The sequence below is a fragment of the Branchiostoma floridae genome, chromosome 10, assembly GCF_000003815.2.
Source record: "Branchiostoma floridae strain S238N-H82 chromosome 10, Bfl_VNyyK, whole genome shotgun sequence".
NCBI lineage: Eukaryota > Metazoa > Chordata > Leptocardii > Amphioxiformes > Branchiostomatidae > Branchiostoma > Branchiostoma floridae.
In genome coordinates, this window is record NC_049988.1 from 869,365 (window position 1) to 896,679 (window position 27,315).

Genomic DNA, 27,315 nt, shown 5'->3' on the forward strand with positions numbered 1-27,315 from the left:
TCCATATTTGCAAAAAATTGCTAATTTCCTCAAACCTGGGTAAGAATGACACAGGAAAAAGACCGCAATGTAAATATCAGTCAGATGATAGCACTATAAATTGAAAATCTTGTGCAGAATTCACTCTAAAATGGTTGCATGATAAGCTATGCTACAACAGTCCCTCCCGCGATACTTATAGAACAGTCCCGCAATGAGGTCACGTGACTAGTGCCCGCCATTTTGAATTGTTATTGTTATTGTTAATGTATGGGGGTATCGGCGCCGTACATTTTGACCAAAAACAGGGACTTAAAATGATTGTAAAGCACGGAAACTCCGTACACATCAATGGGACACATTCTTGAACATGTTTTTGGTGGTAGGTGTCGGTGCCGTTGCGCCGCGGCCGATATTTTTGTGGATAAAGTGGGCATTCGCTAAAAAGTCTTTTTTTCTGGGCGTTCGCTAAAAAGACCATTGAAAATCGTCAACTTTGATTTATGTCACTTCGGGTGGATGGATTGACTTGAAACTCAGCATTAATGCTTGGGAGCACAACGTGGACATACTCCAAGCAAAAAAAATGAGATTCGTGCAGCGCGGACTTCTCTAGAGTGGGTGTTTGTGGGCATTCGCTAAAAAGACTATGCGACCTTGTCCCACCCAACATCTGCTTGTAGATTCCATGAAAACGTCGATGCGAGACCACCATAGACGTGTCCTGAGGCGGGACGCCATTTTGTCTGTTTACTACAGTAAAAACGGTGTTCTGTTGGACTTGTAGGGCTGTGTTTTCTTTTACTCGATGGATGAAGAGGAGCGCAAGAAGAAATTGCAGACAGGGAAAGAGAAGGTATTCTTTTCAATCGAACAGAGAGAGCTCCCATATTGCATTTGTGTGCATGTTGCCCATGCACATGCATGCAGACAAATATTTGTCGGCAAAATTCCCTGACCAGGCTTAGCGCTCAGGTATAATTTTGATACAGTAGAGCTTGGGTCGTAGATGATATAGTCTCCAGTTTTATGCTGTTTAGTTGGGTTAAGCGTCGCATAGCACAACAGTAGGTGTTTGGCTCATAGCCCAGATGTTTTAGGTACGAGTCCCTAGATATGTTCCGACGTCGTGCCCTTGGGAAATTTTGTCGCTTGATCAAGTTGATGTAGTTTCGGTTGGGGACGCCCCCAGATAGGACGTTCAATGGTGGTCCCTTGTTTGAGGAGGGCCACACCTTGAATGAATAACCCACCACAGTTATCGAAAGCAGTAGGTCAGAATGGTTCAATTAAAATAATAAATAGTCTTGTGTTCTTCATTGCTAGCTGCTAAGCAGGTGTGTTCCTGGTAAATTGCTCCTTGCGTACATGTACGTGTGAATTACCCTCGACACCTAGCATTAGCAAACTTCTGGGTGCGACAAAACTCAGGATTTCTTCCCTGGCATAGAGTTTCTAACCTTAGCCCATGTTAAAAGTGGTGAATCAGTGATCCACCTAAAATAAATGCCACTGCTCAAGAGGTCTGGAAAGAAGAATGGAGGACCCATGTTTACTATTGGGTTAACCAGGATGTGTGGTTGGGCCAAGTAGGCCAGATTAGCTACGGGCTGGGTTAATTTAGGGTTCCATCCTGTTGTGAGCGAATCAAATCTATGAGTCTGGTATTACTATTAGATACTTTAAATGTATTAAAGTTCGCAGGGATTTCATTTCACGGCAGCGGGAAAAAGGACTTTTCGCGGTGATTTTAATTTCGCAGTAGCACCATGATTTGAAGTCTCTTACTGCCATTAAAAAAAACGTTCGCGGTGGTTTTAAGTTTGCGGTGAAACAGCCGCCGCGAATATCAAACCACCCCAAAAGTTTCTGCATTTACAGTACTTTGTACCTGCTTTGGAAGTTTCAAAATTGATGGCTAAAATGCAAAAATACGTAGCTACCCTGGTCACCAGACTTGATACCCAGGCCAAGAAAGGGGCAGCCCAAACCTCCCTCTGGCTAAAATCCCTGGAGCGTGTATTTAGATTGATGGGAAAACTGTCATGGGGCCCCGGATGAAACCAGTTAGAGAGCCATTTGTCGGTCCGGTGCCCAGGGTAAAACATAGTCTCCTTTGAAGCCTTTAATAATAATAATGATACAACAATGTATTGATAATAATATGGTCTGGTAATATTATTGCAGCCAGTAGGTACCCAATTATAAGGATTGCTGTCATTTTTTTAGGGGGGAGGGGCACTTTTATTCGCAATTTTTAACATATGGGTCAAGTTCCAAATTCTTCCAATGAATTTTGAACTGTGTACTAGACTTTAAGTAAGTGTGCTCAAAAGTCATGATCATCTCAGACTAAGTTAGAGGGAATGTGGACCCTTCCTGTAACACAAAGTTGTTTCTGGGATTATTTACCTCGCCTGGAGAGAATGAATGAAACGTGAGCTTTGCATTCGTCTGATGTGCTGTCTTGTTTTTACCCAGCTTGCTGCATTCCGGAGGAGAAAGGCAGCTAAAGATGATGACCCAAAGAAGAAGAAGAAGAGAAAGAAGAAGGAAGAGGCGGGTGCAGCAGGGGGAGGGGGGGCGTCCCCAGAAGACCTGTCTCAGTCTGAGTCCCTGGACATCAGCACGGCGAGTAACAGCAGCCTGGACCTAACGTATCACTCCTCCGAGTCCCTGTCTGCATATGATGTGAGTAACGTATTAGCCTAGAGCTGTGTACCTAAACAAATTTAAGGCACAGGTCGTGGGTTTAGGTACAGGTCAGGACCTGAACCTGTACCTGAACTAATTGTTAAAGTGAAAGTTAATCTTCAATAAGGATAGAAGCATGTTTGAACCAATAAAAACATGCTTCATTGTGGTAGACACATGATGCAACAAATTTTGGCTCAGAGACTGCTCATGGTCATTTCACGGTAATTTTATCTGTCAAAGTGGCCATCCTCTGACCTGTTATCCTGCCTGGCTTGTACTTATTAGATACAGGTCCAGTACCTGTACACCAGGATTCCGGTATTTTGGGCCTGTACCTAATTGATTGTACTGGTACTGTATCGGTAAACTGGACCGGTACACAGCTCTATATCAGCCTAGCATAGTTTATATCACACCAATCATGTGACGTCATCATCAGAAGTCTGGGCCTTCAGTATAAAAGACAAAAACAGCTGACACTAGTAACAGTCAGGCCTGCAGATGTCAAGTCATGCTGCTTTCAGTTAGGGGTGGGTACTGGTACAGAAAATTCAGGTACAGGGTACTACAGGTCAGCTTCAGGTCCAGAGGATCATGTCCCAGTCCTAGCCTGAACCTGGACCTAGTTGTCAGTGAAAACTTGTGAATGGGCAATGCTCAAAACAATGGTCCATTTCGCTACAAAGGAATCTGTTTGATGGAGTATCAGCTTCCACCGACATTTAAAAATCCTATTTTCATGTAAACTACTCTAAATGCCTAGTGTTGTGATATCAGTAAAATCATCAATAAGAGACCCCCCCCCCCTCACACACACACACACATACTTCCATGTGTTTTAGTCTAGACTAGATTTGAATATTAAGCAGCTCAGTCCTTTTGAGTAATACAACACTGGACTTCCACCTCTTTGCATGGAGACCTGCACTGAACACACATGTATGGCATCTATCTACTTACCTTATGGAATTTAAAGTAGCTACGAGAGTACTTCAAGTTCAAGTCTCCATCCAAGTTCCTCTCAAAGTCAAGACCATCAACTGGTCATACAACACGTAGTAGTAAGGTTGGTAGTAAAGGCTTGGTAGAAATGACTATATTTACACTACTTTATTTCTTTCTTGTTACCCAAACACACGGACGCCTGTTGATGTAGTGTGTTCATTTTGTAATCGGTAATTGTTTTCCACATGTCCTGTTATAATCTTTTTCTTTTAACACAACTTTTATCTTTATCATTTTTTCATTTCAACACACCTGTCATCTTTCATCATCTTTTCCTTTCAACACACCTGTTATCTTTTATCATCTTTTCATTTGAACACACCAGTTATCTTTATTATCCATTCCTTTTAACTCACCTGTTATCTTTTATCATCTTTTCCTTTTAACACACCTGTTATCTTTTATCATCTTTTCCTTTTAACACACCTGTTATCTTTTATCATCTTTTCATTTCAACACACCTGTTATCTTTTATCATCTTTTCCTTTCAACACACCTGTTAATAATCAGGGCTTTTTTTAAACCGGGGAACAGGGTCGCCGCACCCCGATACTGTCTACCTGCACCCCCTCAAATTACCGATTGTACTTTCTCTTTCAATGTAGCATTACTTTACCATATTCACAACATGCAGTCTGTTTCAAACTGATCCTTTTTCCAGTGAACATGTAACAAAAACAACATACAATAATGTATCTTATTATTACAAGCTTCATTACTCTCAAAATATCCCAAAACATATTAATAAAACCACAAAAATAACAATTTCTGGCTTTGAGTAAAGCACACAGCAGCATGCCCACGTTCTCATTGATAAGTTCATGGGAGGTTGGAAGAGTTCATTTTAAGTAGTAACAGGGAAAACATCTTTTTCATGGACTGTAAATCAAACATCCTTTCTTGGAAATATTTGAATCCATATTGCACATTAAATTCAGATGGGTAAATCACTAGACAAAAGTAGTTAAAAACATAGTAATCTATACTAATTATCACATCAAAATGTTGTAAATAAAATCTTTCCCCCAATAGATTTCTAAGAACTGCAACATCCTTCTGTTGTTAGCTCCTCCCCTTTCTGTCTGGCCCCACCTACCTGACTCCACACACTGGCTACAACTCTTTTGATGTGAAACATGATATCCCTGTGACACACTGATACAGCAGAGATTGTAGCAAACTTGAAAAAGTGTGAATATAACAGATCAAGTCTGCAATTTCTCACAACATTGTAACAAAACATTTGTTGACGATTTAGCTGTACAAAATGAATATTTTATCTGCATATAACATATAAGGCTCAACATAGTGGTACAGAATGTAGTGTGACTGTTGCCTTGGGAGAAAAAGCAAATAGTATGCAAAAATAAAATAAATGGTTGCTTATGATAGCCATGCATAAGAATGGTGTAAGCTTATTAACAAACCAAACTATTTCTTCTCATAACATAGGGTTTAGATTTATCATTAATTCTTAAAACATGTGCACATATAAAGGGTGAGTTGTGGATAGTTTGCCAAGTTAAATTCAGTTTATATAGATAAAAGAAAAGTTGGTTTATATAAAAAACTTGACTTGACTTGTATATAAATCTTTTGACTATTTTAAGATTTGTATACAAATGTTTATATTGAGAAACATTCTTATTAAGTGCTAAATGTTGATATTAAGAAAGAAGAATAGCCTTTGAAGGTGTTGCACAATCCAAAAGAACTACAAAAATGTAACAAGTTTAGCCAGTTTTTTCATTGTGTTAATTGTATCTTACAGGCTACAAAATATGCCTTCTTGTAGTTTTACATGGTAAGGATAAACACACATTCAAGCTATGATTTTCCCCTTGAAGTAGCCTCAAAATGTCCCATTTTTACCTCATATTTTCAAAGGCTTCGCACAGCGGAAGGGGGAAACCAACCCCCCGCTTGGTCGCTCCGCTCCCTCGCCACACTGACCAAGCTCCCTCATACTAATTTTTTCTAGAAAACCCCCTGCTGTTATCTTTTATCATCTTTTCATTAAAACACACCTGTTATCTTTATCATCTTTTCCTTTAAACACACCTGTTATCTTTTATCATCTTTTCCTTTCAACACACCTGTTATCTTTTATCATCTTTTCCTTTTAACACACCTGTTATCTTTTATCATCTTTTCATTTCAACACACCTGTTATCTTTTATCATCTTTTCCTTTCAACACACCTGTTATCTTTTATCATCTTTTCATTTGAACACACCTGTTATCTTTTATCATCTTTTCCTTTCAACACACCTGTTATCTTTTATCATCTTTTCCTTTCAACACACCTGTTATCTTTTATCATCTTTTCCTTTTAACACACCTGTTATCTTTTATCATCTTTTCATTTGAACACACCTGTTATCTTTTATCATCTTTTCCTTTCAACACACCTGTTATCTTTATCATCTTTTCCTTTTAACACACCAGTTATCTTTTATCATCTTTTCCTTTTAACACACCAGTTATCTTTATTATCCTTTCCTTTTAACACATCTGTTATATTTTATCATATTTTCTTATAACCCTGTTATCTTTTATCATCTATTTCTTTGAACACACCTGTGGTCTCACCTGTGAGCATACCTGTGTGAGTAGGTCTGACGTCTGTTTTTTCTCCCCCAGAGTGATCAACAGTCCACCAGTGCTGAGGAGCTGTCGGAGGTAGGAAGCTTATCCAGGGCTCGAAATACTTTTTTCTGCATACCTGCTCTGGTGCAGGTAACATTGAAAATTACCTGCACCTGACAAATTTTTCCTGCACCACTCTGAATTTAGGAAGTATGGATCATACTAAAATTGTTGAGGAACCGTTATTTTAACAGTCAATGTAGCTGATAACAATTCACATACACCTACATGTACCTAGTACATGGACCTGGTCCCCAGTGCAGGTTATGTGCAAATAGACACAAGAAATACCTGCACAGGTCCAATTTTACCTGCACTAACCTGCATATGCAGGTGGCATTTTGAGACCTGTTATCTATCAATATGTTCAGCAATTTGGATGCATTAGTTGTTGCACCATTAGGTAAATGTGATAAATGCATTGTGTCAGGGCAGTTTGAGTGTAGTATTGTCACATTTGTGTGTACTGACAGGAAGGGGAGGACAGTGTTGCGTTGGATGTGTAGTTTGAGTGTAGTTTTGTGTGTACTGACAGGAAGGGAAGGACAGTGTTGCCCTAGATGTGAAGTTTGAGTGTAGTTTTGTGTGTACTGACAGGAAGGGGAGGACAGTGTTGCCCTGGATGTGAAGTTTGAGTGTAGTTTTGTGTGTACTGGCAGGAAGGGGAGGACAGTGTTGCCCTGGATGTGAAGTTTGAGTGTAGTTTTGTGTGTACTGACAGGAAGGGGAGGACAGTGTTGCCCTGGATGTGAAGTTTGAGTGTAGTTTTGTGTGTACTGGCAGGAAGGGGAGGACAGTGTTGCCCTGGATGTGAAGTTTGAGTGTAGTTTTGTGTGTACTGACAGGAAGGGGAGGACAGTGTTGCCCTGGATGTGAAGTTTGAGTGTAGTTTTGTGTGTACTGACAGGAAGGGGAGGACAGTGTTGCCCTGGATGTGAAGTTTGAGTGTAGTTTTGTGTGTACTGACAGGAAGGGGAGGACAGTGTTGCCCTGGATGTGAAGTTTGAGTGTAGTTTTGTGTGTACTGACAGGAAGGGGAGGACAGTGTTGCCCTGGATGTGAAGTTTGAGTGTAGTTTTGTGTGTACTGACAGGAAGGGGAGGACAGTGTTGCCCTGGATGTTGCCCGTGTGGAGTTGAAGCAGGCTAAAGCTCAGATCCATGCCCTGGAGGAGAAACTTTACGGGAAGCAGGCAGCGCTGGAGGCACTAACTCTGGACTGTGAGAAGCTGAAAGCTCAGGGTCATCACCATACACAGGTATGAAGGATCTGGCAGTTACATTGTATGCATTTTCATATTTGATATAAGTACTTATGTGTAGTGCCACACCCATCATAAGTATTATGTCAATCAACAAAGATGTTTGCACAAAAGATTCACCCTTCTAATTCTATTGAACATCAAAATACTGCAAATGCAGAAACTTTCACGGTGGTTTGATGTTTAAATTTTTCCATGGCAGTAAGAGACTACAGTGCATGGTGCTACCGCTAAATTAAAACCACTGCGAAAAGTCATTTTTTCCACTTTCACGAAATTAAATCCCCGCAAACTTAGATGCATTTACAGTACTTCCAACTCTTGATTCCTCCCACCAGGAATCAAGAGCTGGAAGTATCCAAGTTGATTTTTGCCTGGAAATGAGGTTTGGGGGCTTGGCTATGAATAAGCAAGTTTAGTGGTATGTGCTGTATGTCACAATAGATGACAACCCTGCTTTGGCTTTATTAATGATTTTTGTTTGTTTTGGTTTTTGTAGGCAGACCAAAGTGGAATTGAAAAGACAGTTGAAGTGACCACACAGAAGACCAGTGTTGCAGAGTACAAAGAGAAAGTATGGACAGATTCTGACTCGAACATCATTCTGATATAAATTCTTATAGACTGCAGTTGTTTATGATTTGCAATTTCGGAATGGGTGATGTAATACATGTATATAGTGTATAGAAAATACATGTGTGTAGGTAGATTTTTGTGTGTACCACCTCTTCATCTTAACGACAACAAAAATTGAAATTTTGTACCTCCGAATCCCAAATTCTTTATGCTTGCCTTTGAACAAGTCATTCCTTTCATTGGTTCAAGAGGAATTGGAGGCATTTAAGACATCTTGGTGTAAAAGTGTTAATATGGACTTTTAGAGTCTCCTTTGTCCCACATTTGGGGTGGTACCGGTACAAAACCATTTTTCCTTGTTGGACCTGTCCAGAAAAAAAACAGACCTGAAAAAAAAATCAGTGGACCAGATCTTGAACCGATTAGAAAATGAACAGATTATATGGGCAGGTGGTGGAAGTTATTGTTGTTTACATGAAGATAGGATTTTAAAATGCCAGTCAAGTAGAGAGTATCTATTAGGCATTTCTACCAAGATTTTACTGTCAAATGCTAACGGAAGTCTGATACTCCACCAAACGGAATCCTTAGTTGCAAAATGGACTATAATTTGTATCACCCATTTACAACTTTCACAATCAGGTCCAGGTACAAAATGATAAAGAGGTTCTAACTGTACATGTTACTATGAAGCATACATTCTCTCTTTCATCCCCAGCTACAGGAGTTCCAACAGGCTATTACACAAAGAGATGACATCATCAAGCAGCTGTCAGTCAATCTGCAGATCAGTGTACAGGAGCGTGACTCTGTACAACAGGAGGCTGGGCATCAGGTGGCACAGCTGACACAACAGATCCAGACGTTACAGCTGCAGCTGCAACAGGTGCGGACACTGCAAAACCAACTCTTAACCAGTGTTCTAGCCAGCCTGAATTTTTTTTTCGTCCCCTGGATTTTGAATGGAAATCCTGTCGAAGATGCAACAATCCTAGGGGGTCCAGTGGTACATGTATGCTCCGGGCAAAATGTTGATATCTAGACCCTTTATAACGCTATTTCCTTTATTTTGAGCGGCGAATTTTGCTGGTAAACTCAGCTTGGTTCAATTAGTATCTTAACATGCCGATTTTTGTCCATCATAGAGGATGGAATGGGCTTTGACCATCCCCAGCAGCAAAATTCTGTCAAAGGACGAATGGACGGGCGCTGGCTAAAACCCAGTTATTAACAGTCTCCAATAATGATTTTCTTTCCATGCTGACTCCATTACATTGATACCTGCATGCACATTAATTTTTGTTTGTTTCCAAAAAGTTTCCCCTGTGGTCAGTTGTATTTTGGGTGCAAAGTAGTGGGTCACAGCACTTAAAAGAGTGGTAGAGATTCTTCTGTTTATGTTTGTAGGTTTACTAGCCTATGGCTGGAACTGGTGAACGTTAGAGATATATGTCAGTTTTGAGACGGATTAAGATGTGTATTTTGAGGTACCGAGCCTTACTGTTTTAAATCACAATTGGCAAAATACTGTGTTCTGCTACTTTGTGGCGTAACAATGTTACCCAAAGGGAAAACATACAATGTTTTCTTCTGTCGCAAACCAATCAAAGCTTGGAACTGTTGGTTACAGCAAATAGGTAAAATGTATTAATTACATGTATTACACCAAATTTGAACAACATAGTAGCTGACTGGCTGTTACAGAAAATATGGTAATTACAGGTTAGCAAAACCTGTATCTGGTAATTACAGGTTTTAGTTTTTACAGGTTTTAGTTTCGTAAAAGGCCAATTACTGGTTAGGAAACGCCCTGCATTTTGTAGAAAAATGTTGCCCTGCCAGTTCATGGCTCGAAATTCATTTTTGGGATGTGCACCCTAGAAAATTGGGTGCACCGAAAAGTTTTTGGGTGCACCACATAAAATGAAGTAGAATATCAGAATAACCTAATCGCAAACCTACTAAATTAGTAATTTGAACAGAGCTCTTCAGAAATCAGAACAGCAGTTATCATAAGAAGTACCAACACTCAGTGTTCTCATGTCTAGAGTTACCAGTGAAACCCGAAAGTCGGTTAGTGTGCGGCACTCAATGTTGGCTTGGCACGCACACAGATTTTGAGCATTGAAAATATTGATTCACACAAATGCCAACTTCAAATTCTTAAACAATCTTTCATGTAGATGTCAAGAAAATGGTGTTTACTAGACTGACATCTTTACACCCATAAGCCTTTAAAAACTTCCTTTGTTTACCTCTGCTACCTTGTGCACTCAGACCAGTTAGGGACCGACCTACTTATAAATATTAATGAGCTTGCCCTTATATGGGCAGTCAGCCGTTGGGGAACGGGCGTAGGAGGATGGAGCTATGTAATACGTAACATGATTGGCTGATAGCTTCCCAGCGGCCTTTGCAAGACAGCTTGCAACAACAACAAGCCCAAGAAATGCTTATTCTCTGATTGGTTGACAGCTTGTTTGTGGCAACAATCATAATAACCAGTGATAGGGCATGAGATAGCAGGGCCCCATAGGCTAATGCCGTGCACCTGTGCACCCACAGAAAAACATTGGGTGCACAGCTCCAATTTTGGGTGCACAAAGTATCTGAAGCCCTGCAGTTTGTTTGTGGAAGAACAAATGTGTACATGTCCTCTTGTTTCTTTACCAGGCTGGTGAGATGCTGAAAGGGCAGACAGGACAGCAGGGTGTGTCAGTAGAGGAGCTGTTCACCACACAGCAGCAGGTCATCACGTTACAGCACAAAATTCAGGAACAGGACACGATGTTACGTCAGAAGGATCTGCTAATACAGCAGGGGGACACAGCTATGCGGGAAAAAATCGACATCCTTGAACAGAAAGAATCAGCCTTGACCGCGGTAGCGCAGAAAGCTGCCCGCCAATCAGAAGAGCTTCTAAATCTACGGGAGGAAATAGCGTCGGTGGAAACAGTAAAGCAGCAAATGGAACTGCTGAAACAACGGTCGTCTGAGGAGATTCGCTCTCTGATGCAAACTGTTGAGGAACTTCAGAAGAAGGTACATATTTCTGAGGGAAGAGACAGTGGGGAGGTGAATGTCCGAGCTCTGGAGGCCCAGCGGGCGGAGCTAGAGGAACTCCATGGGAAACAGATACAGGAGATGAAGGAAACTCTCAGAGAGCAATATCAAATCCAACATGAGAAACTTCGGCTGGAAAACGAAACCCTCCAACAACAGGAACGTAAACAAATGGAAGAACTCCGTCAGGAGCTGGTTTTAGCGACAGCCAAGCGTGAAGAGGTAGAGCAACAGTGGTCAGAGCAGAACGAGCTTGTCCAGTCGCTAACTCAAGAGGTGTCCAGACTAACCGCTGCAACAGAAGACTCTGCTGCCTACCTGAACGTTGTGACGGAGTTGAAACGGGAGTATGACTCAAAAATACAACAACTGGACGAGTCTGTGCAATCTTCCGCTGCAGAGAATGAACAGCTGAAAAGAAGAGAGGAGGAAACTAGTTTAAGAATCAATGAACTATCACAGCAGCTGAATGCTGTTTCAGAAGAAAATCTTCAACTCAGAACCCAAATTGAAGAGCATGTGGCTGCATTAGATAGCTCCTCTCAACAGAAAGTGCCTGATACAGAGATGCAAGATGAGCTGGAGAAGTTAAGTGAGCAGCTGAAAGATGTTAGGGACGAACTTGAAGAGGCACAGTTTGAGAAAGAAAGTCTTCAACAGTCGCACCATTCAGAAATGACACGCTTGAAATCAGAACTTATGTATGAGCACGAAAACAAAATGAAAGTTCTCAAGGGCAACCTGGAAGCAACATTCCAGCAGAAGGTGGAATCCATCAAAGCTAAGAAAGATCGAGAGTTTGTCGAGCAACTACAACAAGCTCGTGCCGAGATGGAAGAGACCCACATGAGGGAACTTGAGGAACAGAGAAAGCAATATTCCATAGAGTCACTTCACTTTTCTGAAGAAACAGCGCCAGAGGTTTCGGAGCTGTTGTCGTCACTGCAGCAGGAAAACAAAGACTTGTCAGAGGCGCGTGATGCGCTCTTGGAACAGATTGATCAATCACACCATGACCTGGAAGAAATGCAAGAAGAACTCTTAAAGGTAGCCAACGCCAAAGATAAAATCATAGCTGAGAACGAGTCCCTAAAGCAGCAACTTAACGCCGGAGACGAGGCGGGGCAAGACACGTCTCAGAAGATCTTAAACCTGGAGAGGGAACTGCAGGAACAAAGACAAACCTTCTCATTTGCAGAGAGGAATTACCAGGTCAACTTGGAGGAAATGCAGGCGGAGTGTACGCAGTTGCTACAAGCCAGACAGGACCTAGAGGAAAGACTTGATGAGCTACAAGCAGCAAAAGGATTCCCAGCTGCTAGTGAGTTTGGCCCAAGTGGAGACGTCCCACCTACAGCAACTAGCCCTACAGAAGACAAACAGACCAATTCTGAACTGGTACAGGAGATTCAGGAATTGAAGGAACAACTCAAGAAACATGAAGAGCTTGTGAGTCAGGTGGATTCTCTCAAGCAAGCTTTGGAATCGGAGAAGCAGATTAAAGTGGTTCTTGAAGAGAAGGCGATGAACCAGATGAACTCATTTGAAGTTGAGAAGAATGCTCTACAAGATGAAATAGCACGTCTGCAACAACTGACCGCAGAAAGTGAGCAGGCTCTTCAAGAGACAAGACAGAACGGTTCTGACAGTGACTTCGACAGGATCTTTAAGGAAAACCAAGAACTAAGGAAAGCAATACAAAGCGAACAGGAGGAAAGGAGAAATACAGACGCATCGTTGTCCACATTACAAGAAACTCTGGAATCTTTGAAGACTGAATTAAAGGCCAGAGAAACAGAACAGTTAGAGTTAAGGAAAGAGTTGACTGATGCTATGAAAGACAAAGAAGATGCTATTCGCAAAAGGGAAGAACTAATACAGCAAAACGAAGTCTCCACTACTAAAAGTGAGCTGGCATCATTACGAGAAAGCTTAGCTTCCAAGGATGCAGAATTACAAAATCTGAAACGGGAAGTACAAATCCTTCGTACTGCATCAAGCAGTCCGGGAGAACACGACAAATCAACCGATGACGAAACTTTTGGTCTACCACAGTCGGACAGTCTCCTGAAGGAATTAGAACAGGTGAAAAAAGAGTTGAAGGAGACGCAAGATATATATTCCAAGGAAAACAAACTACTTAAAGAAGCACTAGAGTATGAGAGGAAGGAGAGTGGTGTTACGGAGCCGGGGCAGGTACAGAGCAGGGTTGGTCAGCTTCAGGAGGAGGTGTCCAGGAGAGAACAGAGGGAACAGCAGCTTATAGAGGAGAAGAACCAGCTGGTAGCACTGCTCAAGGTAAGGCTTTTTGTTAGGATTTTATTATAGGGAGTCCAAATTTATTGGGGAGTCGTGGTAAGTGACTATTGTAGGGGGGGGGGGGGCGAGGGCATCCACCTTCAATTTTCAGAGTTTTTGATGATTTCAAGCTAAAATAGTGCATTCTAAGGTATCCTATGAGGCAAAAATACCTGGTAGCATCCCTGGTCAATCAGAATTTCATGCTTGTCAGAGGATTTTCTCCCCAGTGTAAGGGCATCCAGTGCATAAAATTTCTTGTTATTCTAAGAAAAGTGGATGACACCTTGACACCTGCCTGGCTAAAAGCCTGCTTGAGGTACTCAAATATTAATGCGTGCTGTCATAGAATTTAAAGTGCTTATGGCACCAAAATACAACATTTTCAGATTAGACCTAGGAAAAAATGTTTCCTGTTTCAGTCTTGAAACAATTAGGGTTGGTAGGTAGGTCGGGATTTTCTTTTTTTTCTTGTAATCTTTTTTAGGCTGACCAAAACTCTAGTGTGACGTATTACAATTTATTTAAAAATTCTCCTGTTGATTCAACAGATGAGCAGGCAGACTGGCATTTTGCCGGTGGGTTCGGCAACCTGTTTACTTGACCTGCACATGACTTTTTATGATGAAGGAAGGGTGTGCAATTCCTTCTCTGCCCTCTCGTCTACTAGAGCACTAAGTCCATATTACAATACAAAAAACAAACAATACAGTAAACAAAGTAAACTGAAATGCACAAGGACACAAGTGTCTTTCGATGTCAAACTTGAATGCTGTGCATAATGAATAGATACATTTATCCTTCATAAGATGGAACGAGCAGTATTTTACTTTTACGTTAATAGGAAACAGGCTGAATAAAAAAAATTCTAACTGGCAGCTATGTGACTCCACTGCCCACCCCAAAAAAAGTCTAGGGTCGGCAGGTTTTTTTTTTGGGGGGGGGGGTGAAACTGAAAACTTCAGTTTGAATATTGCACTGATAACATTATGGATAAGTTTTAACACATGAAATGTTGTGTTCCTGAAGGAGAGGACAGCCCAGCTGCAGCAGGACAAAGATGCTGTGCAGCAGCAGCTCAGACAACAGGAAGACCTGGTCCAGACCTTCCAGACTCGCATGCAGACCTCAGACTCTGTTAGTGCAGACGTGCAGCAGGTAGGACAACTCTCGCGCTATGTACTTGTTATCAAAAAGGGTAGTACTAGTCTCTCTATGCAGCCACGGTCTGAAATGCCAGGAGCCTACAATAGGAAGGGCTGAATTGCAAGGGTCTAGAGTGGCTGCCATTTGGCGCTAACTCAGGTGACCTCAATAGGGTCGTCCCTCGGTTAGGACATTACATGGAGGTCCCGTGTATAGGCAGAGCCATACCCCAAGCATCTTGTAATTAGCCAGCGAAAGGGTATGTCACCCCGTAAGAGGCGGTATAAGCCTGTCGTGTGTAAGCATGTTGACCAATGATGATGATGAATGTGTCCCTGTCCAGGTGTTTGGTCGTCAGCTGTCAGCCCTACAGGCCCAGAGAGACGAGCTGCTGCGCCAGCTGGAGACACAGAAACAACAGCAGGGTTCCCTCTCCAACATCCTGATGGAGAAAAATGCACTGGAAGAGAACCTCCAGAAAGAAAAAGAGCTGCTGAGGACCAAACTACAGGAGAAGGATGAGCTGGAGAAAGGACTGCAGGAAGAGAGGAGGAGGCTGGAACAGCAGGTGCATGAACAGAGGAGACTGGAGGCAGTTCTGGAAGAGAAAAACAAGCTGGAGCAGGAGCTGGCCAAACAGGTAATTAAAGAGGAAAATGCTATCAATTTTCTCATTTTTTTTTGTACTGCCTGTGTTACCAAAGTGCCAAACAAAGAATGTTTTAAAAGGAAAGATAAATCTTAGAAATGAAAAGCCTACTATAACATGGTGAATATACCCCAAAGCTAAGTTATCACTTGTTTACAGAAGTCTGTCGTACATTGTGGTTCGGTACTCTCCACATGAGACCTTGAATTAGCATAGTATTGAAAAAGTAGGCTTTTCAATTCTAAGTTTAGCTTTACTTTAATAGCAATATACTGTGTAGGTTGAACCACTTCAACACAGGCATGTACTGATGTTTGAATGAAGACTCATCTGTGTTGAATCCATAGTTGAAGAAGGTTGTCGAGTTTGACAGAAATTTATTTCTGAGTTCCTTTCTTTGTGTTGGAACCAGGGTTTTAGCCAGCCTGAAATCATTTTTTGTCCCCTTTATTTTGGGCCGAAGGTGCTACGTACCTAGGAGGGTCCGGGGGCATGTTCCCCCGTCAAATTTTGAAAGCTAGACCCTCTGAATCGCTAATTCCTGCATTTTGAGGCATAAATTATGCTGGTAAACTAAGCTGTTCAATGTTTGGTAAAAATCCGTTTTGGTAAAAAATACACAAGGAAGAAAGTTTTTTTTATATTACATATCGATTTTTGTCCGGCACAGAACGGAATGAGCAAATTTTTTTCCGTCCCCAGCTGCAAAATTCTGTCAAAGGACGGAAGGATGGGCGCTGGCTACAGCCCTGGTTGGGACAAAGCTCAAACTTTACAACCATGTACTGATGTTCGGGATGTGTTTATAGAAACGTGAGCTGGAGGCCCAGTTGCGGGAGATAGAAGAACGTCTGCATGAGAAGGAGGCCCAGCTGGCAGCAGAGAAGGAGATGTTGGTACAGGAGATGAGGATCAAGGATGTGGAGATCAGGAAGTGGCAGGCGGATCTCAAGGTGATACATTGTGTACATGTACAAGGGATGAGTAGGCTTTCAGCCAGGCATACATTATGGTGTCATCTGGACACAATTTTAGCACAAGATGCCCTTACACTGGGGAGCAGATCCTTTGACAAGCATGAAATTCTGATTGACCAGGGATGCTAAGAGGTCATTTGTGGTCTATGGTGACCTCTCTGAGAGTAATTTTGTCCCTCAGGATACCATACAATACACCATTTTAACTTAACATTCTCGTAAACTCTGCACCATGGAAGGTGGATGCCCCCGAATCCCCCTACAATAGTAGTGCCTATATCACTTACCTTGACTCACCAAGAAATTTGGACCCTCTTTAATAAAATTTTAGCTAAAAGCCTGGTAATAGTCAATATTCACCAAATTTTAAATCATTACTTCTTAGTCATATGAAAATTCGTAGGCTCATAACGTGTAAGAAGCAAGAAATAAAACTTGTAGGGTGAACTGGGTGGGGTGTTCCTTTCCTCTCTGTCAGTTTATTCATCCCTAACATTAGTGTTGCCAGCGAGTGACTAACTTTTTTTTGTGTCTATCTCCAGGAGAAACAGTTGGAGTACCGTGACCGGGAGGCCCAGCTGAAGAATCAGTTCTCCACTCAAATCCACAAAGTCCAGTCCAGCACAGAGGAGAGTAACCTTAAGAAGATCCACCTCCTGCGTGTCGAGATGGAGGGGCGGCACAAGGACGCCATCGAGCGCCTGAGAAGAGACCTGGACCAAGATTACAGTGTCCGTGAGAAGCGCCTTCGAGACGGGCACACGTCTGCTGTATCCGTTCTGAAGAAACAGCACCAGCAGCAGGTGTGGCCTTCTTTTTAGATTTCTGGTTTGCCGTGAGTAGTCTGGCCATTTGGTAAAAAACACCGTATTGAAAGCCTTGGTGATGAATAAAGAGACTCTTTTTACACAGCCAATGCTTTAGTCTCACCGACATTTCGGTGTCCCAGGGTTAGACAAGTCCACTAGCCCTATTGTCCAGGGCAAGTGAAAGTGCTGTTCGGGCAAGTGCATGTCCTACCCCACTTGTCCGATCGGGCAAGTAAGATCTTTCCATTGATTGAGTGCAATTCTGATATACTTATTACTTTTTACAATCATGAAATCAAGCAATGGTCAACAGAAAATTCCATTGCTGGAAGTGAAAATGCATCAGCTAGTAACAGTGACATTTGACTTTTGGGCAAGTGAAAAATTGGTTCGGACAAGTAAATTTTTTATGTGCTTGCCCGATAGGACAGGTGAATTTTAGGAAACTTGTCCAACCCTGTGACCGTCTGTCACCTTTTTCATGGCAATTCTGACTGGTTCACATTGTACTGCAGGACAGATGTCGCTGCTCACAGTTCAGATGCGGTCACAAAATGTAATTTATTTAGATATGTACCGTAAGCTTTATGCAGAAATATTTACAATGCTGTCCCAAACACAAAAGAGTGTAAAACATCCATAACAGTTGTGAAATAGGTCATTGAAACGTCGGTGAGAATAAAGCTTTGTTTGTGTAAAAAGAGTATTCAGTGACGTACCAACCTGATGAAACTATTCACGGAAGCTTTGGTGATATTTGTGGTCAATAGATTTTAGTTAACTGTTTGCAGTCATTTGATGGAATTAATGTCAACGTTGTGCCGTGAAGAGTGATTTTGAAGTTACAGAGTGTTTATTAACCACGATAATATAATTGAGAATTTTCTATGCACCAATTTTGGGTGACTAGAGTAGTCCCTTTATACTTGAGTCAGCCACTATATTAAACATATGCAACCTTGTTGCATATAGAAAATGTTAAAATAACCTTTTCTGACAACCACTCAGGACAGGCAACTACTTCATCCTTAGTATAGCTAATGGTAACCTTTTACATGTGCCTTGAAGTTAGCACATTTTCGTGCAAAATATATGTACATGTAAGTCTTAACTTTGTCAGGAAACTATAAAATTCAAATGGGACCAATACGTAACATTCCAAAGATACATTTTACATGTAGGGCTTGAAATGGCCACATGCAACATGCAAATGGTACATTGTATTTAAAAGATTTGCATGTAAAAATACTCTGAATGTGCAGTAACTGTTATGCATTTGTGAAAAATTACTAGTTAGTAGTTTCACTGCAAAGGTCTATACTTTAACAGTGTCACACTGCATCCGAAGGCTTGCATTTCACTATTTTTCTCATCTCCAAAATAATACTGTTCTTGTTAACAGTAAGTTATTAATGTGAGGTTTTGACATAAAGTTAACATTAGATGTAGAATGAATGGGGCCAAAATGTTGTAATTCTATACAGTTTAAGAGCTTTTGTGTTAATAGCTGAATTATAAGTATTTGTTTCAAATTGTTTGTAAAATGTTCGGCAACATGAAATTGTGCATGTTACCAAAAAAAAAAAAAGTATTTCGAACACTTACAAAATTTTCCATTCCTCCAATTGTTACCATAGGACTCTATCTAACATATCAACAGTTACAGGATAAAATAACAAGCTGTAGCTAAGACTGCTATTTAGAGACTATATTTCAAAGATATTCCACTAACAGTTTGATTCAGTAAGAAACAACAGAGAAGTTGTAGTCTAGAATTTGAAAAGAGTTATAGTTTTATCACCTAACCTAACCCAAGTGACCTAAAAATCTAACCATCTCCAGTGTTTTCTATCAGTGTAATGTACATTGTTTCTGTGAATCGGTATGTAGTGCTGCGTCCCTGTACACTGGACTATTAGAAATGTTCAGTTTAAAAAAAATCTACTAGTTATGGACTTGCCAAAAAAAAAACTATTAATCTATGGAAATGTATTCTTTTTGTTCTTAACCATCTACGACCTTCCATAGATTGCAAAATTTGCACTGGAAAAGCAACCAAAAATTTCCTGTTTTTAAAAAAATGTTTATTACTTATCTTTTGTGTTTAGTACTGCCTGTATATAATCTTGCCTGTATATTGTTCAAATATATGTCATTAGTGCAATTTGTATACTAACTGAAGAAAAGATTTATAGCACACATCTTGCCATGAGTTTAGGTAAAGATTTAAAAGTCCAGACCTGATCCTCTGGACCTGAATCTAGACATGAACCTGAACATGAGTTTAGGTACGCAGCACTAATGTTGTGAGGCAACACAGCAATGTCTTAGTCTACTTGTCATCTCGGAAAGTTGCAAGTCATATGTTCAGTTGTAAGTCTCTCGAAGGGTGGGCAAAAAATATAGATGTTTTAGCTTCTACATTAGGCGCCTTGCTTTTATGTGATATGTTAAAAGTTCACTTTTATCCCTTGTATGCAAAATAGGGTATGTAGGGATATCAAGTCAATTGCAATAATTTCATGATATTGCAATTTGAAACTACCGTCCATTAACTTCATATCCCCAAATACCCTATTTTAGTTACAACGGATAGTTTCATTGGGAACCAGTTGAGGACTTGCAGCAAAAATTTCTTTCGCTCATATATTCTCCTTTTTTGTTTTGAAATTTGTGTTTAGAGTCTGGTATTTTACTTTCCATGCATGTTTTGTGATGCCAAAGGCAGAGTAATATTCAAATTCAGTTGCTTAATATTGTAATGCACATATGCCTTGGTAACCATTCAATGGGAATTCCTGGTATATCTTTGGTGCTAGAAGTGTTGTCCTTGCACACTTTTGTTAGCAGACACTACAGAATTTTTACAGTGTTATCATCAGTTACTTCAAGTTGTATAATATGTTAGTAAACAGAAAGTCAGTCAGAAAATGCTTAGTTGGACTGGGGCTGGTACAACACCCCTCCCAGTCCCCCTGAAATGGTTACCTGGCTGAATGCACACAAAACATCCGTCTGACAGATAACTTGGCAATAAACATTGCAGATGAGAAAGGATGCTTCTGTTTGTGTTTTTTTGCCTCTGTGCTTGTTTTATTATTCGTATAAATTCCTTTGGCTGTTTCTAATTTCTTTTGATAATTTAGAACATACTATTAGATATTGTAGCCTATAGATAATGTTACAAAATGTGTATGTTAAGACTGTCAAACATACTTGTTGTAGGATTAGGAAAATTTACTAATAAGTCACTTTTTCTAAGAAAGTACATCCAATCTCATGAGTGAGAAATGAATAAGCTAGTCAGAAGGTACTGCAGTACGCTCAGGTAAAGTAAGATCGGTATGCAGGGCACATTTAGACCAGTTGTTAACTACTAAAACCATCTGGTAACCTCAAAATTAAACTTGACAATGTATGAAGTATAGGTCAAGTGAATGAAATGCAAATACAAAATTTGCTCTCCATCTAAAGCAATAGTACATTGACAAGAACTACATTGTACTTGTAATATGTCAGCTTAATTCCTATTGGAGGAGGAATTGAAAAGAATAACTGTCAGCTGTTATGGGCAGGTATATATAAATTTTTTATCTTATTCTCATTGAGGTTGTAGGAAAGGACTTATACTGTATCTGCAGCAGCTTTACATGGAGGTTGCACACATGGAAATGAAATTGTTAAACCATGCAGTTCCTTCGTTTGGTTAAAGCTTCAGACAGGTTAGGGAGGCACCATGCAATGGCAACTAAACAAATAAACTAACAAAACTTATTATATAATAAGAAATAAGCAAGCAACAGTTGAAGATTGCAGATTTGAGAAACAAAAGGTAAACAAGCATCTAAGTCAAAAATGTATATTCTGTTTCAAAGTTGAACTGTAATTTCAAAGACAAGAATTCCTCAAGTTTTTGATTGTCCAACTCCAGTCTTCAACAAGGAATGAGCAATCCACTGCTTCCATGATGTCATAATGTACATGTAAATAGTACACGTGAGTCAGTCAGCAGTAAATCATAACTGGCATAAATGTAAGTTGCTGAAAATCTATGGTGCCCCCTGTCTCTTGTGAGGAATGATTTTAAAGCCCTGACGTCGATAGCTTCTTGCAAAAAAGTGAATCTGCAAAGAAATTTATCGTTAACAGAACTACTAAATATACTGTATATATGAATGTGATAACAGAAAGTAGAAAAACAAATGAATGATTAAAATGCATGATAATACATACATTTTATAACAAAGGTAATGAAGGATGTAGGAGAACTCTTTTCACACCACCAGCAGGTACTTACATTGCTTACGTTTCAATGTCTCTCAGACACCTTCGTCAGAGCTTCTAACTGGAGTTCTGCTTCTCACCGCTATACATGTATGTAGACGATGTAGGTGGCGCTTTTGCGGTGAGAACGTGGCCACGTTTGGGATTGTTTTGTCACTGCAAAAGTACCACCTCTGATGAAGGTGTCTGAGGTGTCTGTAAGCAATGTAAGTACCTGCTGGTTGTGTAAAAAAAATTCTCCTGTATCCTAGATTCTATGGACCTGATGAAACTATTTTCCAATGGTAATGAAGGTAACTTATGTTGCAGCTCGCTGAGGTTCAGTTACAGTGTGAGCACAGCCTGCAGAAACTCCGGCAGGAGATGGAGGACAATCGGAGAGAGCAGCTTCAGGCAGTGAAGACTGTTCATGAGAGGGATAGGTGAGCTAGCTTCATTCAGCCTTTTTTTACATGGTGTAACTGTCTGCCAATGCATCTGGTACAATGGCCAGATACATACTGCTTTCTCTGCCTAACTCTCAACATTTGGGAAAGAGTATAATCATGATGCAATGTAGTTGAACACACATGCCACTACTAGTGGACTAGCCCCCTATTGTAGTTATTGCACAAAGTTGTATAGCCCAGGGCTACAAAGAATGTCAACTTTGACTGCCTGAAGGGTCAAACCAGGAAGTTGACACTAGATGAATTTCAATACATTGTATGTACAATGATGCAGAAACATGTATACACAGTCATGCAAACAAGGCTCAAACTTAACTTAACTTAACTTATTCTCTGTCCCAAAAGCTATTTACCACAAAAATCACTACCATAGCACTGCCAGAATGCACAATCTCAAACCCAGAAGTCTACATACATTAAAGCTACATGTACAAGTAACAGGAGGAAAAATTTAGCAAACTCAAACCCAACACCTACATTAATTTTGTAGGTCCCAGCCCTCCTGCGGGTAGAATCGGCCTTCGGCCGTCGGGAGATCCTACCCGTGGTCGGGCTGGTACCTCGGGTGATCCGGAATGCACCATGTTGTATTCTATATGTACAGTATTATGTCCTTTTCATTTGGCACAGCATTTAAACAGCACATAAAACACTCACTGACGATGTGAATACCTAACATTTTGTGACTGCATCAATTTTATCAAGTGACACCTATCACTGCAGTACAATGTGAACCAATCAGAGTTGCCCTGAGGAAGGGCAGGTGTCACCAATCATTATGATGGGTGTTAAACTCAGATATTTAGTCATCATCATCATCATACATCCGGTTCACCAGTGAGGTACAACGGGTGAGGGACAATAAGTTTTTCCAGTATGATCTGATTGCTCAAGCTTGGAGTTCTCTTTATTCTCTACATTCAGTCAAATTGTAAGTAAACTAGGACTGGTTATTGGTATGGTGTACAGGTTTTTTTTCTTATTGGACTGGTCCGGGTCTGGAAAAAAACAGACCTGAAAAAAATCAGTGAACCGGATGTTGGACCTATTGGAATTAATGAACGGATTATATGATTATCCACCCCTAAACTAAACCGTCTCCCCGCCCTGCAGGGAACGTGAGATTGAGGACCTGAAGCTGCAGTACACCCGCACCCTGCAGGCTGTCCGGGAGGACCTGGATGTCAGGCACCAGAACGCCTTCGATCTGATGCAGCAGAAACTCAACTTTGTGCATGAAGAGGAATTAAAACAGGCGGCAATGGAGGCAGAGGTACGAGTTCACTCCATCTGACTTTTTGTAAATTTTTCTGCGCCCTGTTGCTCCATATTTTACTGGAAAAAAATCAGACAAGCCACAAATTGAATTAACTTGAAAGTTCATCTGTGTTGGTAGAAGTCATTCTTGAAATAGTTGAACTGTAATTTCCAACACTGATGCTGTGCAGTCGAAAATTTGGTTGAGTCCAAATTTGTGTTGGACATTACAGTCACTGTAGTTCAACTATTTCCAGAACAAATTGAATTGTTGTGCACTTACATGTACATATGTGTATGCTTAACAGGAGAAATTACAGCAGAGCCTGGAAGCACAGCAGGTACAGCTTGAACAGCTCCATACAGGGCAGCTGGAGATCCTGTCAGCTGAGGCCAGGCACGAGAAGGCACAGCTGCTGGCCAGTCTGGAGGCCAGCCTAGTCCAGGCACACCAGCTGGAGCTGGAACAGCAGGCACAGCAGCTGGAGGCCAAGTGGACAGCACAAGTACAGCAGCTGGAGACAGAGCACCAGCAAGAACTACAGGAGCACAAGGGTAAGCCATGTGTACACTAAGGCTGGGTACCAGTACAGAAAATTCAGGTCCAGAGGATCAGGTCATGACCTGAACCTGGACCTGATTCAGTATGTGAGAACTTGTGAATGGATGATACTCAAAAAATGGTCGATTGTCCCTCGACGCTGTCACGTGGTGAACACTGCGTGGATTCTCGCTTCCACGCCCATCCTGAAGCTCATTTGTAGTCACCTGAAAGAAGAAGCCCCTCCCCTTTCGGTGACGTGTGCACTCTCGGCTTGCATAATCCTCAGTTATAATTTTTGCTTCGTAATAGTAAGACCTATTCCGTATAGCTCTGTCACAATTAGTGACCGTAGTTCGAGTTAACATAAGTCTGAGTGGTCACGCAAAAGAAAGTGACCCTCATAAGTCGCGCTCTCGGTAAGTTCAAGAGGACAAGAAACGCGAGCGTAAGAGGAAAACGTCGCGTGAAGATAGGGCAAGTACTGCCCCGCCTGCTCCGCCATGCTGGAATGTGTCCGTGCTTGTGTACAACCACGTGCTTCGCCGCCCTCCCCCCTGTCAAAAGTCTGGGGGAGTTTATGCGCCGTATGGCCGGTCTCCCGGCAGCACAGGGGAGTTCTACGCTCCATGGCGGCGAGTCTACTCCTCGGGAGTCTGAGCAGGAGCATTTGTCCGGGCAGGAGCAGGAAGATTTTCCGGAAAATTTAGCGGAGTTGCGTGCCACTTTGGGCGTCATCACCACACAGGAAGTTCAGAACGCACTCCGTGCACATGTGGCCTTCAGCATGATGTCTGAAGAATTCCTGGGAGTTCAGGAAGTTCTCGGCTCCTTTGCGGCTTCCGTAGGCGCAAAGAGGCATTCAACGTATCCTTAGGGATGGTTCTGGCAGGAAGACAAGACTGGAAGGTCGACACATGGTCTCCCTTTTTCCCGGTGCATCGAGTGTTATACACCGGCAATGTTCGTGTGTGTTAACAGTAGATGCACAGGGGCACATCGAGAGACATAAGTTTTGCACGGGCGCTGTTCCGCGAGTCGGTTACAGGACAGTCCTAGTTGCAAATGTGCCCCCATCGCTGGAAGACCTTCAGAGAAACTGGTATAATACCAGTTCGGAGATGCCAGTTCTCAGACGCCAAGAGTGTGGACAACGCTGGCGACTACTGGCTACATGGGTCTTCCACGATCGGCACAAGATGGTCGCCGAGTGCGTACCATGCCGTAACGAGTACAACGTGCTGTCCCACTCCGGTAGGTGTGGTTTCCTTCGACTTACCTTTTTAGGTAACGTTACTCGTAACGTACCCTTTGCACGTTGTCCTCAGTTCACTTTACTCCGGTTCCACTTAGTTCATGGATGATGGAGTTGTATTACGTTTTTGTGCCGCATTAAATGCACCGCTAAGTCGGTTTCCACGCAGCAGAATATAATATTTCCCTGCGTCTGACGCCACATATTTTGATCGCACCGTTGAGTCGGTTTTGTTTCCTCGCAACAGAATATAACTTTCCCTGCGTCTGACGCCACATATTTTGATTGCACCGTTGAGTCGGTTTCGTTTCCACGCAGCAGAATTTTATTTTTCTCTGCGTCTGTTGCCACATTATTTTACGCACCGTTGAGTCGGTTTCGTTTACACGCAGCAGAATATATTTTTTCTCTGCGTCTGACCAGTCTCTCCGTTCGTTAGAGACACGTAGTTACGTTTCTACGTTTCTAACTTGGGTAGAAGTTGTTCAGCGGTTATTTGCCTCAGTTTTACCTTGAGGTTTCAGCAAGGACTCTGTTTGTCCTGAGTTTCAGCCACCGATCGTTTCGCTGCATGCGGTTTCTGCAGCTGAGGCTTCCTTCATAGGTGCCTCCTTTTTTGCTGTCTTTGAAACAGTTTCAGTCTAGACAGGTGGTTCCCGCTGGTCCGTTTGGGACTTACAGTTTACTTAACCGCGCCCGGCGCCTCTGCTAGCTAGCTGAGTTTGTTCGGGCAACCTACTGTTTTCGGCGATCGATCAGTAACGTTATTAAACGTTAGCGTCATGTCAGTCACTCAGTGTGTTTTTGTGGCCGCAATGTCGTCCTTGTCAGGCGCTTGATTTGGCCGATCTTTTATCGGTAATACCCAAATTCCTTTATTAGCATAGTGAGCATGTATGTCAGGGTTGATATCCTTGTTTTGGGGCTGTTGCTCCGCTAGATGTGCTCACTTTGTGCCTTCGCACAGCAGATTCCTTCTAGAATGTTCACAGCTGTTCACAACAAACTTGTTTACGTCACGTGAGCGCCCGTGAGCGCCATTTTGTTTTTCGCTTTTCTCGCGAGATTGCCCGAGTTCTCGACGCCCTCTTGCGGTTTCAGTGTAAACTGCAGTGTTGCATTTGCGTTTGCGGTCCGTTTGAGATTTTATTCCTACGTTGTCTGCGGTTTTAGCGGGTTTGCGGTAGTTACCGCTTTTAAATGTCTATTTACTTTTTTCTCGACCGTTTTTTGCCGTACCTTTATGGTTTTTACCATTCTGAGGGTGTGTGGTACCTATGTCGGTATTTTTTATGGGCAAATTACAGGATTCTTGTGCAAGTTTGAGGTAACTTTAAATTAGTTACTTAAATCTAGGAGGTTTTATAAAATTTTTAAATGAATAGAAAATGTATTTATATATTTTAAAATTATTTAATCTTTTTGTGTTTCACACATGTCAGAGTTTTTTTGTGTTCTGAAGTTTTACCAAGTTTTCACCATTTCTTGAAATGATGGTAGTTTTCAGGTTTTGTTGCACCTGGTTTGACCTTTGGTTGGTGTCAGTGTTTAGCATCACTTTACTGTAAAGGTTTTTACCTTTGAGTGTTTTTCCTAGTTTAGTCTGGGTCTATGCTAACCTTTTGGGAATATTTTTCCCAGTTTTGGTGAATTCCTGAGTTCAGGAGTAGTTCCTTTGAGTAGGATACTAGTTTGTCTTTTGACAAGAACGGGTCTCTTATTGAGTTCTCGGTTCGCACTTGTTTTACAAGTTTTGAGCAGTCACAGCAGCGACAGTGTTAGTTCTGCTCAGTTACCTACTTTTTCACCTTCTTCAGGTTCTCCCTCACTCTACAATATAAGGAGTGTTGGTTTTTACCATAAAGGGCTAGTCAGGACCCCTTTTTGTTGATGGGTCAGTTTACCCCCTTTTTACGTTCAGTCATATGGCACTTTCCCAGTGTCTCAGGGAGAACATCGCGTTAGATAGAGCAGCAGCTCTCTGTTTGGCCTCCCCAAGAGGCATTCGCACAGGTGGACCTTGGGCTCGTTGTAGAGCCTGGCACTCTCAGATGCTGTCCACCTTTCGCAGTGTCACCCTTCTGCTAGGACGCGCGCGTCTCACCGTGTCTGTTTCTTAGTTTTTCATCTTCCAAGTTTGTCAACTGCCGGGTCAGAAACATGTCTCCAGCCCATCACCTCGCCCTCAGCATGTGTAAGTGCGTGGTGGTGAGTAGTCTCCACGTGTCAGCCGTCTTCGTGTCTGGCTTTGACATCATGCGAGCACTTCCGCGCCAGATCAGTTCATGCAAGGTTTGCTTTTTTAACTTTTGATCTGTGACACCAGTGTGTTCGTGACCTTACACAAGTGTCCCGGCCTCCGCAAATGGGGAGCATTGGACTTAGTGTTTCCCACATATATATTAGATTCTTACCCGGTT

The 27,315-nt window shown here is 41.7% G+C and overlaps 2 protein-coding genes across 2 annotated transcripts in view; both read left to right on the top strand.

Annotated features, from left to right (window-relative positions):
• The first annotated feature begins 539 nt into the window (after positions 1-539).
• Positions 540-17,143, top strand: LOC118424506 (trichohyalin-like). The gene is made up of 11 exons (XM_035833085.1): positions 540-835; positions 2,461-2,670; positions 6,325-6,363; positions 7,424-7,588; positions 8,091-8,165; positions 8,886-9,053; positions 10,841-13,528; positions 14,558-14,686; positions 15,018-15,314; positions 16,133-16,276; positions 16,843-17,143. The coding sequence occupies exons 1-11, from the start codon at positions 788-790 to the stop codon at positions 17,119-17,121; spliced, it is 4,242 nt and encodes a 1,413-aa protein (XP_035688978.1). The 5' UTR covers positions 540-787; the 3' UTR covers positions 17,122-17,143.
• Positions 17,144-22,958: 5,815 nt separating this feature from the next.
• LOC118424198 (pericentrin-like) overlaps positions 22,959-27,315 on the top strand; it is a 67,736-nt gene continuing 63,379 nt past the window's right edge. Inside the window, exons 1-2 of the mRNA XM_035832733.1 lie at positions 22,959-23,115; positions 23,408-23,654. Of these exons, the coding sequence (XP_035688626.1) occupies positions 23,053-23,115; positions 23,408-23,654 (310 nt within the window). The 5' untranslated portion in view covers positions 22,959-23,052. The remainder of the gene's footprint in view (positions 23,116-23,407; positions 23,655-27,315) is intronic.